At 37.6% G+C, this 18026-nt stretch overlaps 1 protein-coding gene across 2 annotated transcripts; it reads right to left on the reverse strand.

Moving 5' to 3' along the window:
• Positions 1 to 3029: 3029 nt before the first annotated feature.
• Positions 3030 to 12545, reverse strand: scara3 (scavenger receptor class A, member 3). Of its 2 annotated transcripts, XM_059512336.1 has the most exons (7): positions 12174 to 12545; positions 8322 to 8357; positions 7954 to 7998; positions 7337 to 7456; positions 6064 to 6144; positions 4482 to 5525; positions 3030 to 4257 (listed from the first exon to the last, which is right to left on the reverse strand). In XM_059512336.1, exons 1-7 carry the CDS (start codon positions 12178 to 12180, stop codon positions 3821 to 3823), a joined length of 1770 nt encoding a protein of 589 aa, XP_059368319.1. In that variant the 5' UTR covers positions 12181 to 12545; the 3' UTR covers positions 3030 to 3820. The 2 variants fall into 2 exon arrangements, with proteins under 2 accessions (XP_059368319.1, XP_059368320.1); XM_059512337.1 differs by lacking the exon at positions 3030 to 4257 and having other exon boundaries at positions 4477 to 5525.
• Between the last annotated feature and the right edge of the window lie 5481 nt (positions 12546 to 18026).

Genomic DNA, 18026 nt, shown 5'->3' on the forward strand with positions numbered 1-18026 from the left:
CATTTATCTTTTTCCCAGGCTGTAATTCTAGAATATGACTTTAGCTACATTTTCCCATAGCAAAGTATTTTATTTATTGCAAAACACATACTCTGCCTCACTGATACAATGGCAATATTTTTTAATGTGTTTGAAAGAAGCATTTTATGCTCATTGAGGCTGCATTTATTTGACTAAATATAGTTAAAAGATATTGTAGGTTTATGCAGGGACAGAAAGCTCTTGGAATTAGTAAAAAATATCTTAATTTGTGTTCATTTCATTTCACTATCCCTTTTAATTTCTTTAAAAAAATGTACTTTAAACATTTGAATCATTTCTAAAGCATGTATTACATATAAACCATTCAGATTTGCCATCACAGCAACAGTGTTTAAACTGCACCCTAATGGTTTAAAATTAGTTCTGACTTCAACACAGACCGGTGGCTGTCTAGACTTTTTTGACATAATCTGTTTGTAGAGTCATTATAATTATTATTATAATTTTTTGTTATGTAATGCAGTTGCTTGTTTAAATTGCAACCTAACCATGTCCTAACAACATACCATTAGAAAATATCAAAGACAAATTCCATCTCCAAATCAAATTCCATGCAATAATAATGTCACAAGTCATAACATTCAGGGGGTTTTCATAGGGTCACTAATTTAACCCCACAAACATGTGTTTTAAAGCTTTTAGCACAAAATCAGTAGCTTGCTGTACTTCTTCCTTCAATATTACCTTTGCTGTGGAAGACATTTGATTAAATATCTAAGTGAGAAAATGCTTGTGTGAAATGAATTCTGCATGGAAGAAAAATAAATTGGCCTCAGCCCGTAGCTTAACATCTGGCGCAGTTTACTCTGGCAAGTCATATGTTATTCAGGAGAGGGAAAACATGACACCCTCTAGCTTTTCATTTTTTGAAATTCCAAACTTAAAGCATAAGAAATAGGTGTCTACTGTACATTGTTTTCATACATCGTAGGAGAGCAGTGCTCTGTTTGACAAAAGAGGTGAACGACAGATTTTTCTCACGGCCCATGACTACCCTAGTGAATTCTGACGTTGTGTCGATCCAGTTGTCTTTCCTGTGGACCAGCCCTCACACAGAAGGTCAGGGTTTGACAGCGGGACATCTGCAAACACATTAAAGCAAGTTATTAATGATAAATTGGGTTCAAATGTATTTGGCTTGTAGTTAGAGGTCTTTTTTCTGACAACAGAGACGTTTCAAATAGCATTTGAGTGTGTTTTGATGATTAAGATCAACTTTGAACATTATTACTTTGCGTGGCTTATTACGTTCGGCAGCTTTGATGGATAGTGTAAGTACACGTCTTTGGAAAGTTAGCATATGAGCTGTTAATCATTGAAGAATTATGTAACGTTTTGGTTTAATGAGAATTTCTGACCTGTTCTTGAGGTCATCGTGTTTTCTTTGGCAACAGGAAACTTCCTTAAAGTGTCATGCACCATTATAGAAGATGGGGACTAAACTTTGTGGCCAGCTGCAGACACTCTGGGCCTAATGACATGAGAGAGCAACCAGGTGTAAGAGTTCATGAAAGGGCAACTATTCACTAGTGTATTGGGTGGTCATGCTACACTTGGTGTTTCATTAACTTCCATTCTTAACCATGCAAATATGGGAGAGTGGGAATACATGTATGTGCACCAAAATTATTTTGCACTGTATTCATTCAAGTTCAAGTCCAGTTAACTTTGACCTGGGAATTTGAATAGCAAAAGGACATTTTAGGATCTAAACATCACAGATTGTCCTTTTTGCCCGAACACAATGAACACACACTTCTTCTAGGGTTCCTAAACAAACTGCATAGCCATGAGACTATGCAACTGAGCAACTGATACAATGGCAATGAGTTACACTGGAACTCATTAGAAAGCTAGAAATTTGATGTTTGGCTGTGGGGGTTTATCAATTCAGCTGGTTCCCACACAACAACTATTAAGTTGTCATTCCCACAAGGAATCAATTACCTTTGAAAAAATGTTTTGGTATCCACGGATCCAAATTGTTGATTATATTATAAACCACAAGCTGGAAATGAAGGCTAAAGATCAATTTTCACAGTAATGAAATTGAAAAAGAAATAATGGGATCGAAGAATAAACAGATTTTCTTAAAGAAACAAAAGGGATTGAGGAATTAGATCACAGGGACCTCGCACTACATTTAAATGTCAATCATCTAATTTTAATGGTTTGTTTCCTGATTGTAACTTACAGTCCCTTTTCAATAAGAAAAGTTAACACTAGCTATGACAAAAAAACTCATTTATTTTATGTACTGTATGTCGAGAGATGAAACATACTGTAAATATCATTATGTGATATGCTAATCAAGACATGCTAGCATTAGTTATGTCACTAGATTGACTCTTGATCATGTAGATCTTATTTCAGCTTTGCACTTGATTTTGATAGTGTTCTGCCGAAATAAGCCATATAATGATCCATCATAATGGAGCTGACCTTTTTGCTGTAGTCATAATGATGATTTATTGTCACATGTGGAAACTGTTTATGCTTACTAGTCAGATATTACACTTTGATGAAAAAATTAATTTCTTTACCCAGCCAGCAAGTTGTTGTAATAATGAAATAAAACAAATGATGCAGTTTGGAATTATATTTCTGTTGTAATAGAAACATATACTGATGTTTTGCATTTACTTATAGAGAAACCTACCTGTTCTACATTTCCAAAATTATTTATTTTGGTCAAATAAAACAACATCGTAGTTTAGTACGAGCACTTTTCAATATTTCAGTAATTTTATAATTCAAATCTGCAAATTGCAAAAAGTTCACTTTTTAAAACGGTACAGCAACATGACTTAGCAACAACACAAATGCAACATTGCGCAGTGTTACAAAAACATTTTGTGCTTTCCGAGTAGATAGCTAATCAGGTAATACATATATTTTAAATTTGGTTCATGATTTTATTATGAAATAGTAATCATAAATACTGTATTTGCTCAGTGAACTCGAAAATGCTAAACAAAAATGTCCCCTTTTTACATTCATATAAACCTTTATTGTTGTGCAAAGAGAATAAACTGTATGCTAACACATCATGAAGTCCTCAAAAACACATTAACCATATAAAATTATACCTGTTAAAATTCTATATTTACAAATTGGAAAATCAAACCAATTTGAACATGAAAACTTCATGCTGCACATTGCCAATCATTGAAATAAATTTGTCTGTACAGTTTGTAACAGTTCTGTAAATTGCTCAGTGCCTTGGTTTTGCAATTTCATGCAATGCCAGCAACTGTAAAATAATGTGTAATTTTTCGCACAATGTTTCATTAACTTGAACCTATGGTACCTTTGACGAGTGGAAATATTTGGTTTACCTGAACTTATAAAAAACATGTTTCAGAGTACCTGCTCTGAATGTTCTGTGATTATGATGCAAATACTGCACTACTAAATAGTTCATATGTTAATGCTGGCTAATGAGTCTAATGAATGGTACCTAGTACAAATAATGGTTTCATAGGAGTCTGGCTCTGTAACCATTGTTAAAACAAGAACTGGTGTGAAGTGGCTCAATATCCTGTATAGAATTAGGCTTGAGGACTATCCAAGAGTGTTGAATATGCCTATACAAAGTGTATTGTTGTTCAGAGCAAACTCCGTATTTGGGGAATGTACATGGGGGCCTCTATGACCCTACTATAATCTTGCTTTGAAAGAGATCTCCAAGTGGAAGTTTACCACCATCATCAGTCTGTCCAGAAAGTCAATCAGTGCATCACAATTTGGGATATTTTAAATTTTTATGTCTATTCGCTTATGAAACCTGAGCAGGCTTCCCTGGTGGTCCAGGTATTCCACTTGGCCCCTGTGGTCCCATAGGGCCTTGTACTCCTTTTGGTCCAGGAGGTCCATGTACCCCTGGGAGTCCAGCTTGCCCTCGGATACCTGTCGGTCCTTTTGGGCCAGGAATTCCATCCTTCCCAGGAGCCCCCATATCACCCTTCTGTCCCTTTTCACCACGAGGCCCTGGTGGCCCTAAAGACCCTTTTTCTCCTTTAAGTCCTGGCCCACCTCTCATTCCTGAAGATCCTTGTACACCTTGATCACCCTTAATTCCCATAGCACCCTTAAGTCCTTGAGATCCACGATTCCCTGCAAGTCCCCTGTCACCTTTTGGTCCTGTTAATCCTACAGGTCCTTTGGCTCCGGTTTCTCCCCTGTTTCCTTTTGGACCTGGTTGACCAGGCACACCTATCCAGAAAAAAGACACTTAGACACTTAAAGAACATATACATTATAGACACTACAACAGGTCTTCAAATTCAGCCTTAGAGGACCACTGTCCAACAGAGGTTAGGCCCCAACCCTAAGTTAATCAAGGTCTTCAGAATTTGATCAGAGTTGGAGTAATACTCTGCAGTTCAGTGACCCTACAGGGCTGAATCTGAGAATCTTTGCACTAAAGGTAGACTAACCTTTCAGAATAGTGAAGTTCTGGATCAGCTTTTCATGACTGGTGTCTACCAGCTTCATCTCCTCAACCACCATTGATAGGTTTCTCACATCAGCATCGAGGCGTACATTCAGCATCATGTACTGCATTCTCAGAGTGTCAGCGAGGTGAAGGAGAAGCAAGACTGTGTTGTTCAGGTTCTGCAAATCTTCTGTGTGACTATTTAGCCTGGACTGGCAAGAGGAACTCTCTTGGTTGATGTATTGGTACATGCTCCGAACATGGCTAACGGTTGCTTTGAAGCTGGAAGACAGCGTGTCGATCTCCATTTCAGTGGACTTCATTCTTGCATCCAAAGTCACAAATCGGTCCCCGGTCCGGTTCTCATAGTACTTGGCATGGTACTGGTGGTCATGCATGTTCTCCTCATGTTCATCAATGTAAGACGAGACATTGTCTAGTTGCATCTGAAGGTTCATGACTTGCAGAGTGAGGTCATGCACCATCTCTGAACTCATGCTGATACGCTGATGAGTGGCAGAGACACCATTCTGAACAGCCCTCACGGTCTGCATGGTAATGCTGGCATTGGACTTTAGGCCACTTAAAACTCTGCTGTAGTTCTGCCAGTCTGCTGTAATTTTTTGAAGCACCAAGGTCTCCTCTTCTGCCTTCCTCTGGAGAGCACCTATCCACAATGCACTAAGGGCGACAGTAGTGTTGACTTGTTGCATTGTGGCCTTCAAATCATTTTGATCCTCAGAAAGGGTTTTTATGCCTTGATCTGTTTCATTGATGACAACCTGCCAGCCAGTTACCTGATCCAGGTACTGGCCCAGAGACTGGTTTATCCGCTTGATGATAATTCCAAAGGACTGGAGGTCTCTAGTCATTCTGTTGCTGGATTGCGTAAGACTTTGCTGAGATTGAGTTACCTTTTCCAACTGCTGCTCTTGACTGAGTACTTTCTTCTGGATCTCCTCATACTCTTTCTTCAGTCTGGCAATGTCCTCTTGGTATTGAGCAGCATCTAAGCAGTTGGAATAGTTGTTTACAGCGCTGATATCTGCAATACAATTACCAAATCGTCAATCTCTTGTACCGCTGACACAAAATACACTGTAAATTGCATGAAAATGCAGTTTTGTTTTAACAGACTGAGCACTCTGTCTGCACAGCTGTTTTTTAGGCCATTATTTCGGTAATAAATGATTCCTCATAAGGTTTTACTCTCTGAGGATTTCACCGACCACAGGAAGTGAACGGAGAGATTAAACAAACAATTTAGATAAATCTAGCAGGCCTATTTTAAACTGTGTGAGAACATTTTTCTTCTTACATTTTCATTTTCCTGTTGTAGATCTTTGTGTTTATCGTTAACTAAAACTATCAAAATAGTTTTTGGTAATTGGAACAAAGCTTAGAAAAATATTAGATAAAACTTTAAAAGTTAATTGTTGCCTTGTCAGCTTACTGGAATAAGTGTAAGTACTACAATAAACTGTAATAAAATCAATTAAAGCTATACAGAAATAAAATACTAAAATTAAAATTAAAACTGAAAATATAAAAATAACAGTCAGTTCAAAAATAAGAATTCTTACCTTTTAGGCTTTCTTGGACCTTTGAAATCCGTTTGCGGTAAAATGTCTCCTCTTCAGATAAGGTATCAACTCTTCTGAAAACTGATAAAAATTGAAATTTTATAATATTAAAAACCATTATTTTAAACATTTAGGTGATGTGAAATAAGCAAGAAAAATAAATAAATACACATTTGATACCAATTTTTTATTCCAATCAAAAATGTGAAATTGCATAATATTTTTGAAATAGCAAAAAGTCATCTCTGTTTCCTCTGAGAATAAAAATGTTTGGAATTCTTTTAAGAACCCGTCTTCACACACCAAGACTTAATCTTGCATTATGGGGACTCCTAAAGTATAATGGAACCTCACTTGCGATTGCAATTTATGTCCCATCTCTATGAAGGCATGTAACATGCTGTATTTTAAAAAGGTGATAAAAGGAGATTGCTTATTTTTTTATCACTAAACAGGATACGTGTCACTTGATCTATTTGCCTTGTGCAAACTTATTACATCAAATTCCTTAACATAGCAGTAGTATGCATATTACACACAGACTTGTTATACATGTTGGAAGAGTTACAGCAATATGAAACTGATGTGTATGTGGCATCATTCTGAAATATCTAGACTTGTTTTTCTTTAAAATAAATCATCATCATCATATATTTTTCATCAAACCAAACAACATTCTTATTGATTTGTTTTGCCACAGATTAGCTAGTTGTGGGTTGACATGGTAGTATTAGAACTGGCAAGCATGACAGTGAAGTCATGAAGTTCTTGTTGAAGCCCCATTGCATTTAGAACTTGGGTTTGTTGTTGTACACTTGTGTATGGTGAAATATATTGTAGGTTTGATTCGTAGCTCTTTCACTATTGCCTTTCATTGTGCTTTCATGCTTGTTAGTGGGGCAAAGGATTCAGATTTGGCATCTTACTTCACACATGATGTGAGATTTATTGTGTGGGCAAGGTTTTGGTTAACTTCTAAATATTAAATCTGGAAATTGTTGACTTTGAGCTAAATTAAAGCCCACATTGCATGTTGTAACCATATGTATGAAGGATGAGAATTGGGGTGTCCCACATTCCATTCTCTGGCCCATAACTGACTCCCCCCAGCAGTGTGTCTTCTCATGTGAAAATGCTGATAGCTGATTCATGAAAAAGTATTTTACTACCATTTAACTTTCTTTGTTTACTTTGGCGTCAGTTTAAAGAATGAGGAAAACAAACAAACAACAACAAAACCTGTTGCAAACATGGTTGTACCTTGAAAACTTACCAAGGGATGCCAACACGGCAACTGCAATGATGAGCAAAGCTAAAAAACCATAGAGCATTTTGACAGCTAGCTGAAGAGAATGTGTCTGCTGACATTTCATACATCCTCCTCTTGCTCTTCCTGTGGACACAAAAAGACAATCTCATAAAGATGTGAATTTTATTATAAACTAACCATTATATCCTAACTGGTATGTAAATTATTTTTAAAAATTTCACCCCAAAATCAACGTTAAATCTACTATTATCAACTAAATACACAACTGCACTTGGGAAAAAAATAAAGAGAATATATTCCAATTCGACATGACTAAAACTAAAAAACTGAGCTTGCATATTCTCTAAATGAAACTTTTCTAAATGCTGTCAAGAAACATTAATCAATAGTCAATAATCACTCTCCAAATGATGGATAAATGTTGACTCATGTACACTTTAGACATCTTTAGACATCAGACCATGGCAAAATAAATTTCAGGCAAAAATTTTACATTTAGACAGATATTTATAAAAACAGCTTACTGTCTAACTCTCTTTTACAAATTCCATCTGTTGTACTTTGTCATGCCTCATTAATAAGGACAGAAATAATCTTTAAGAAAGATGATTTTTTCTAACCTCTCAAGGGAGGAATTTCCTCTTCTTCTCCAGTTAAGTCCTCCTCTACAAAGAAAAATTGCACAAAACACAAATAAGTCAAGGCTTTACAATTTATAACATCGTACTTGAAAGTAATCATAATTCTATTAAATCATTGTTCATTGTATTGGCTAATAATCAAACACAGTTTCCCTTGAGACTCATCATCTACCTCCTGCACAGAACAAAAACATTACCATCATAATTTCAACATGTCAGGTCTCAGACTTTAATTACAGATTATAAGAGAACAATGAAATCCACAGCAAGAATTACACACATATTTGGTCTTATAAGTCTATAAGAGGGCTCAAATGAAACTGAACAAAGAAAAAGATTCCACATACCGTTAAAAAGCTGGTTCTCGTAACCACTGTAGCTATCTGCAAAAGAGGAAAAAAGCAGCAGTGTTGATCAATGTGTTTGCAAATTAAGGTCAATAGATTGAAACATAAACTTATTCTGGGAATAACACACACACACTCTCGCTTTATCACCAGAAACATAAATCAAAAGAGTTGAAATTCTGTAAGGCCTGCTTGCTAGCACTCAGCCTTAAGACAAAAACCAGTCAACTTGGACCAATTTGTACTAGATGAGGTCACTGCTGGAAAGAACCTTATATGAGCTCAATTACACAAAATTGGTAAGGGAAGTACTCAAATTGATTGGATCATTTGGAGGATTTATTCCTCCTGGGCAGAATAAAATAGCCTGGGAATAGTTTGTATGTCAGAGATGCTCTTAACATATGCGAAAAAAGGGCCCTTACTATGGCCCTTTTGAGTTAAGAAGCCCATGTTGAGTTTGTTTTTAATGGGTGGGAAAAACCACAGCTGTTCTGGCCATGAGCCACAAAAATAAAATGGTGTGTGGTGCAGGACACAGCTATAAATAGAATAGGGAATGAATGTTAGAACATCTGGAAAAGCATTATCGGCAGAGGGTTAGCTGTTTTTTTTTCTTATTGCAGCCACCCATGACAGTCAGTAAACTAAACAGCTGATTACCACCTGCTGAAGTGCAACCAAAATGTATGAGGTGCTTCAAGTGAGGAAAGAAATGGGACTATATACACCCTCAGAACATCTAAGAAAGCTTTATCAACAAGAAACAAAGGTATTTCAATGTCATTTTATGTGGTCTCCAAGACCATCCATGTCCCATAATGCGTACTGTTTCATGGGAAGAAGGAATAAACAACAAAAAGCATAAACATGTGAGGGCATCTTTACAGAAGCCTGCAATCCACCATGTTTTGGAGAGTCATTTTCTTACTATAGGTTAGCCAAGGTTTGCTTTGAAAACTGGGCTTGAACTCTGTGCAGAAATTTGAAAATGTTTCACTGTGTTCCTGGCTGAAAAGAAAGGACAAGTGTTAAGGTTCAAGCTACGACAAGGAATGGTGACTCAACATCTCTACACCCTGCAGCTGCAAGGCACTGGGTTGGTACTAAAGTTAAAGAGTTGTTACTGGAGTTATGCCAGTTATCACTGCCAATACTGTTAAGCATCAACCTGTTTTCTCTTTAACGGACAATACTACTCAGAAAGCACTTTTACAATAACATCCTTCAACACCAAAGCCTCAGGGAATTTGCACCTGCTTCGTTTTCTGTTTGTTTTAAATCTTGGGTCTGTATTTTTCAAACCCTGAGCACGTCTTGGAGCCGCGCTTTGCGTGCCAGACCTGCTAAGCTCATGTGAAACTGTTTATACATACTACTCAAGCCGCTGAGGTCAGGTCTACCAGAACCAGAGTGCTAGAAGGGGCAAAAGCTTGTTGAGGGAGAAAGTTGAGAGACTTTACATTTCCCCACCAGTTCTGGCTACACAGGTGGCTCGGAGCAGACACAACCTTGGGTCTTGTGGTAGTGTAAGTGTTGCCAACAGTACAGAGGAAAAGGAGGGGACCCTTCAGTCTGGTCTGGATGTCTGCATTCCCTTCGAAAACATTGCTTACAAGGAAGCCAAGAACCTTCAAAAAGCACTATAGCTGAGTCAACAGAAGTAAACTTATAAAGTATGAAAGTTAATGAAAGAGGCAGGATATTTAATTAGCTTGCCAGGTCATTCAAGGATCTGGAGGAAATGGAAAGTTTCTAAATTTGGTCAGAAGTCTAAGTGCATAAGACGAATATGCCAATGTTTATAAAGGGTGGGCACTCACAATCTGTGTGCTTTCAAAATTAAGTTGCATGATGTAAGGTTTAAACAAGCAGGGAGTCTTAAGTTTACAAGTTGCAACAATATAATACAATAAATGATACTTAAAGGTCAAAAACTGACCATGTCTGCTGCATTCTCTCTAAATCAACAGCAATACTTGACCATGGACACAATTAAGGTAGCATTAGAGGGATGTCATCAGTTGTCTCAGGTGTACATAATTAAGTAAATCAGTCCACTTGGGCAGGTGTTGTACAGTATCTTAGCAACCAGCTATGCAAACTACATCTGTGCCCTCCCCAGACATTAAAGGCTAAAATTTAATGCTAGGTCTTCGAAACACTGTCAGAATAACTAAAACCACATGACTCACAATGGTAGCACGTCAGTACAGATCAGAGAATTTTATATATTTTTAGGGGCTAGTACAAAGTCTTGTCACCAAGATGCACTTAAACCACCAAGATTTGGTTGTCAACATATGAGGCATCCATCAGCTCATCCTCTTTTCCAGAAATACAGCGAAGAAGACAAATGTTTAATACAATGCAATAGTTGAGAACTCCTTGGAGAAAAATGCTTAAGATGATATCTCCTTTCAGAACTTTGCAATGTCAAAAGTTTGTGGTTAATCTCTTCAGCACCTTCTACACAGGCCAAAGATTTCAGAGGTGTCTCCTAATCCTTCAAATCGAGCAATGGAAAGCTACTTGAGTGAGGTGTTCTTGGGTAACTTCTGGGGCTTTGATGTCCTAAAGAACGAATTGGCGTGGTGTGCATGATTTCTAAACTGTGGGTTCAGGAGGTTGCCCAGTGCCTTTAAATGGATACCCTTTACTGAAAAGCACCAAAACAGGAAACATCCAGTAATACGGGTATTACGTGACCAGATGAATGCCGTGGGTATAAAACATCTGACAGAAACCCTTGAAACTAGATATGGGTAGCAGAGGCAGAGGGCAGGGTCTTTCCAAACCACAGAAACCCAACCACAACTAATAAAGACAAGTGTCTCTACAGTTCTGGTTGATGTATAACTGCTTTACACGCATTTTAAAAAGTATGAGTAGTTCTTCCCAAGAGTTCAACCATAGAGTTCAATGGAGAGTAATTGAAAACATTCATACTGTATATTATAGTTCATGAAAACAAAAGGGTTGCAAACTGGAGGTGAATCTCACCCCTCTACTCCCATCTTTAGATATCGACATGTTTACAGTCACACATGGGTTGACTTTATTGCATGAAAGTACACATTCTTTGATGTTTTACAGCTTGTTTTCTGAAGCCAAACTATAGCAACCCCATTAGACTAACAATATAGTTTTGTTTTTTTCTTTGACCATTAAAGATGAAGAGCAAGTGTGTTTCATTATATCTGATACACTTCAGTTAGATGTAATACAAATTAAAAATAGCCTATTTGCCCATTACAAGTAGATGCATAGGTCAGATCCTGGGAAAACAGCTGAAAGAACGTATGTTTATGTGTGGTTAGCACTGCCTTCACACCTGCTGCCCACACCAAGAACATAGAACTCCCCACACATCCCTCAGGGGGAGTCATGCTCTTTCATGAGTTTCTGGATTATGCATTAAAAGAGTGTAAAAATTGACCTTCATTTTGGATATGTTTCCTATAAATTAAAGATCCTAGCAAAGGATGCAGATCCATATGTTCCATTTCCCTTCAAGAACTCACTTGGATTTTCTGAAAATGCAAATTATTCAATGTTGACTAAAACCAAGTGCTGCCCCAATAGTGTGGTTTATCTAAGTGTTTAACTAAAAATTAAACAGCAAATAGTGTCAAGCTGAGAGTGATGAAGGCATGATGTATTCTGCTTTCATAGCAACAGAACGACAAACTTGCATCCAACATCAACAGCTCCCTGCTTACTTTAGACTTCCAAGTTGTGGTCTTGAATATGTGCTGCCAGCACACTCATGTTTGCAAAGGTTTTCTCACATAAACAAAAAAACTGTAACACATTAGTCAGTAGAAATCGATAAAAAATAAACTTGCTTACCTTTCATGTTGATTCTGTAAAATCAACCAGGATGTCAAGATGTTTTGTAAATATGAGAGCAGAGATTTGAGACTGAATATATTTCACCTGTTAGATTTTTTTCAAATTGGGATGTATTTCACTGACTCATCAGAATCCTGAGCATCAATCAAGAACCATACTGGTTTGTTAACAAGAAGTAAGGCACCAAATCTGCAGAATTATCCAATGTTGAAAACCCCTCTGGGTCCGGCTGGTGTGTCAGGAAAACCCTTCTATAATATGCTGACTCTGCGCTATAGAACCAGAGGAAAGTAATACCTTGGACCATAAACATGTGCAGCTTTGGGAAACATGCTGGAGAGAGGGAGAGAGTGTTTCTATGTGGGAAAGGGGTGGAATGGATGAAGGGAGAAGGAGGAGAAAAGGAGGAGGTGGGACACGGTGCATGTGCTTCAGTGAGTCAGTCCCGAGCACCCGCCTAATTGCTAACAAATGTCTGGTATTGGAGCAACAGGCACCTTTATCTTCTGTGGCCTCTGTTGTTGGAGATTTACACATTGTGTTTGCCATATGGAACAAAAAGGGACATGGTGTTCCTCAACAGTCAGTTTGTTGTTGTTAGGAGAGAGACAAATTATTGTGCTAGTGCTTTTGAAAATGCAAAGTGCAGCTTCATACTTTTTCAATTAAAGTCAGTGCATTTTTCTAAAACACTATTTTGTTCTATTTAACAACATCAGCATTCAGTTTGAAATCAAGTCAAGTGATACAGGCTAAGATATTTTTGGTATTTCTGCTGTAATTATTTCAAACTAGGAGTATTGATATATTAAATAAATTAGCATAAAGAGGCATGCACACTAGCAGGTGATTCTTTATTTACATAAATAAATAAAAGGTAAATAAAGAATCACCTGCAAGTGAGTGTGCGGTCTTAAGCCTCTTTATGCTATTTAGATTTCTTCTGACCGGCACCTCGGATGGTGTGCATATGCATGCTCATTATATTAAATAAATTAACTATTATTTATTTTTTAATTCTAGAAGTAGAACTGCATGTTCTTCATTTTAATTTAGATCAGAGGTAGATTATTTTAATATCTTACTCATAATTTATTAAATACCTTAAAGTCTTCTGTGTCCCTCTTTTAAGTTAGCTGAGGTTCCCTGGTTAAAAACCACCCTGTTTATAATAATTGTCATTATTTACTCACCATGTTGTCGCAAATCTGTATGACTTTAATTCTTCCACATAACATCAAAGGAGATTTTTTACCATAGAAATATAATATAGTTTAATAAAAGTATCATGTAAGTCATCTAAATGCCAATTTTGGTGCATGGAGCCAGGTTTGACATCAATGCTGCTTAACTGATTTTCAAGTGTCTTGTAAGGTTTGAATATGTTGAAGCATAATATGAATTAAGAGGCTTTCAGTAATTAATAACTTCATTATTTTTCTTGTGCAAAGCTATTGAATGATTTACACAGATTTGGAATATAGCACACAATATATAGGCCACTTTTATTGTGCTTTATTGGATATTGATGGTTGTGGTAACTATATGCTTTATGTTATAAACATGTAACATAAACAAAAGAAAGTAAGTCATCCAGCAAATGAGGGTGAGTAAATGACAGAATTTTACATTTTGGGGTGAACTATTAAGTCCATATGTTTGTTGTTTACAATCTGCAATAATTTATTTGAAAACAACAACCAGTTTTTGTATAGAATGCAATTCTCTCTTGGAATCAATGGTGTGCCTTTGAATCCACTCAGTCACTTTTACCTCTTCTTCCCCATACTCTTTCCACATGAGACACGCAACACACACATATCTTTGAAGTCTTCTGTTTCTGATTAAGCATGCAGGATTCATGAATGACTGATTAATTAAAACCATCTAAAACTACTAATCATGTACAGTCATGGCCAAAAGTTTTGGCAGCAACATAAATTTTGTGTTTTGCAATGTGTGCTGCTTTAGTATTTGTAGATAATTTTTCCACATGTTCTATGGTATACTGAAAAACATTGATAAACACATCATCTGTTTAAAGGCTTTTATTGGCAAAAAAAATATAATGAGTCAGTGTTTACAATGTTGACCCTTGTTCTTCACAACTTCTGCAGTTCGCTTTGGCATGCTGGATATAATCTTCTGGGCAAAATCCTGACTGATGGCGACCCCTTTCTTGCCTTAATAGTTCTCAGAGTTGATCACAATTTGTGGGCTTCTGCATGTCCACTTGCCTTTTGAGGACTGACCACAGATTCTCTATGGGATTGAGATCCGGGAAGTTGCCTGGCTACGGATCCAAAACTTCAATGTAATGATCTTAATGCTGGAAAATGGACGAATCATGAAATTGCTTATGGATCGTTGGAAGAAATCGATCTTGCAAAATGTTTTGATACCATTCTTTATTCACGGCAGTGTTTTTGGGCAGAATATATGGAGAGCCCACTTCCTTGGTTGGAAAACAACCCCGAACATGGATGGCCTCAGGATGCTTCATTGTTGGCACAACAGAGGACTCACAGAAGCGTTCACCTTTTCTTCTCTGAACAATCAATTTTCCAGATGTCCCAACCAGTCAGAAGGGAGCTTGATCAGAGAAAATAACTTTACACCAGTCTTCTGCTGACCAATCCTTGTAGTTCCTGCAGAATTTCAGGTTGTTCTTGAGGTTTTTCTTGGAGAGAAGTAGCTTCATTGCTGCCCTTCTTGACACCAAGCAGTTGTCCAAAAGTCTAGGCCTCACTGTGAGTGCAGATGCTCTCACACCAACCTGCTGCCCTGAGCAAGCTCTGCACTGCTGATGACACGATTCTGTAGCAGTCCTGCTGCTTGCTGGACACAGGAATGTCCTGAAGGCTTATTCATTGCAGTCAAACTTCTCTCCTTGAAGTTTAATCAGGACCACTTCCATCAAATATATATATACAGTTAGTGTTGGCGGTATGGTTATGTTCTGGGCACAACTCCACACAACGGTCCATGCAGCCATGCTTGGACAGAGTGGGAAATGCAGCAAGACAAACCCCCCTGGGGTACAGAACAGAATCATTGTATGCATACTCAATTACAACTCACAATTACATGAGTTGTAAACGAAACGTGAAAGGGACTGGTTCCAATGAAGTGACTGTAAAGAAAGAACAAAGTTAGATCGGATTACAGGTTCAGTTGGTGGGGTTGGAGGAGGGAGTTATTTGCAAGCAGCGATGCAATGGAAGAGACGCTGAAGAATGGGAATTTAAATAGACCGCGTGTGATAGGTGTCAACATTGGATTGGTACACATCGGGAACAGGTGACTGTCGGCTGATGCAAGCATGACTAATGTGGCCTGCCTGAACTAACGTGATGCTGAATTTCTTGATGATCTGGTAAATGGTTCTTAAAGGTGCAATATTCTTTGTAGCAATTTCCTTTGCATGCGTGGCCATTTTGATGCAAAACGATGATGCTGCACGTGTTTCTTTGGAGGTAACATTGCCAACAAAAACACAATGCCAACGCCAATGAAACTTTTAGCAATTATTTAAAATGCATCTGCTCACACAATAATCTAGAAACAATGTGAATGAACACCACAACATCTTAAGCAGCAAACTCAGATAATCATGGATCCAATTGACTAAGGAAGCATCCACCTGTATATCTTCCAGTTTTGCCTTCAAAAGTCTTGGCTGGATGGTATTAAATGCACTGGAAAAATCAAAGAACAACATGCAGACTGTGGTGTTGGAAGCCTGGTAATACCAAACTCTGCTACTTCGCTTTGCTTTGTAGACAGAGTCTGGAAGCACATAATTGACAATCGTTTACTTTCTCGTGGGGGGGGGGGCTGTCTTAGGTTTAAAATCATTGGTTATCCGTAAGCCAATCACATAACATTTGGTTATGATCTTCATCACCCACCCAGAGCTGATAAACAAGCTGCAGAGGGTCAAGTAATGGATACACTTGTGGTCTAAGTTGTACATGAAAGAGTATCTAAATAACCTTCTTTAAATGAGAGGTTAGTGCAATGGGTCTGTAGTCATGATTTCTATTCTTAGGCACTGGAAATAGACAAGATGTTTTCCATAGCAATGGAACTCTCTGAAGATGCAAACTCAAGTTAAAGAGATGCTGAAGTACTCCACACAGCTGGCTAGCACTTGCCTTCAGCACACGAGGACTAATTCCATCCAGTCCAGAAGACTTACTCTAATTTAACCTTTCCAGCTCTTGTCTCACGTTATCGGCGGTGATATATAGTGTGAAAAGGAGGTGACATAGGTGGGATGGAATGTACACAAACAAACTCACTGGTTAAACTCATTTGCTTGTTGTACATTACCCTCCACTATACCTCCACATCTTTCTTATCCCACTCCACACATCTCTAGTATTGTTGTTATCCAGACTATCCTCTAGTTTCCTTCTGTAAACTTGTTTCCTCTCCTTAATTATGTGTTTTAATTCTCCTGCACTTTAATTGAACTCTATCTTTTGACCTATCTTTTTCAGATCACTACTAACCCAAGGTTTATTGTTTGTGAGCCCCCCTCATTCCCTCGTGCCGCTCACAATTAAATCTCTATCAGCTCAAACCATATGGAAGCCAGGGCTAGTTAGTCCGGTATCAGTTCATGAAGCGACGTTTCTGTGAAACACATTTTACTGCACTCTCTGTACTCTCTCCGTGTCCTGACTGCCACCTCCAATTTGTCTATATTATTCACCAGGGATCTAACCTTTCCTGTAATGACTGCGGGTATACAAGATTTAAATCTTCTCCTTTTCATCCTCCACTTCATGCACGCTCTACAGATTTGCCATCTCCTCCTTACTTCCACCGGTATGTTAGGCTTTTCCCCGACCTCAAGAGCTGATTGACTCAGCGCAATCAGCTGATCGCGCATGTAAACAATGCCAGCAGTATTCCAAGCATAATTCACCTTCTTTAGCAGTGACCCAAATACAGTGATGAGCAGTAAAAAGTATCTGAACCACTGAGGAAGCATATTGACAAAAATATACCGTAACAAAACTTAGATGAAAAACTAATAACTGGTGCTTTTTACACAGTTTCCATGTTATCAAGTGAGAAAGGTCTATTTAGGACGGAAATTCTGGGAATCCTGTGTCCCTTGTAGACATTTTGCATCCATTCATGGAGATGGATTTTGGGGAAAAGAAGATGATATAATGTGTCTGTTGATTCTCATGTGTTAATAACAAAAACAAGCTTACTTCTGCTCCACCTCAAGAACAGTTCTCCCATAATGATGTTATTGTTTTTCCATGATCACCTAAGAGAACAAAACAAGTCGATAAAGTGAAAAAAGAGAAACAAAGTGAAAGGGCTGTTTGACAGGAAGAGCACTAAATAATTATAAACACATTAAAAAATACCATGGTATTTAAAGTATACCACTGTAATACCATGGGACATTTCCAAAAACATCATGCAACATCACGGTGCCTGAAAAATAATGACAATACCATAGTATTTGTATATTACATTAAATTTTTCGATTTTTCAGTCTGTTAAACACTTCCTAACCCACTGTTATCACAAAAGCTCATCTATAAATAAAGTTAGAACTGAACTGAATTGAATTAGAATTGAAGGTTATACTGTTTCTCATTAAACTTGTGTTCAAGCTCTCACTTGGCAGGTGTTCATAGTTCACTATTTTAGCTCTGTTGTTAATATGTGTGCAGATGTGGAAGCAAATGTGCTTCTAATAAATAAACAGACTGAGATTGATTATGTGTTTACTGAGGAAAGAGATATGTGCCGACAGCTAGTATGAAATTGTATTTTAATGGTTAAGGTTTATCAGATTTTACTAGTGTAAAATAATAT

Source organism: Carassius carassius, chromosome 27 (assembly GCF_963082965.1).
Source record: "Carassius carassius chromosome 27, fCarCar2.1, whole genome shotgun sequence".
Lineage (NCBI taxonomy): Eukaryota > Metazoa > Chordata > Actinopteri > Cypriniformes > Cyprinidae > Carassius > Carassius carassius.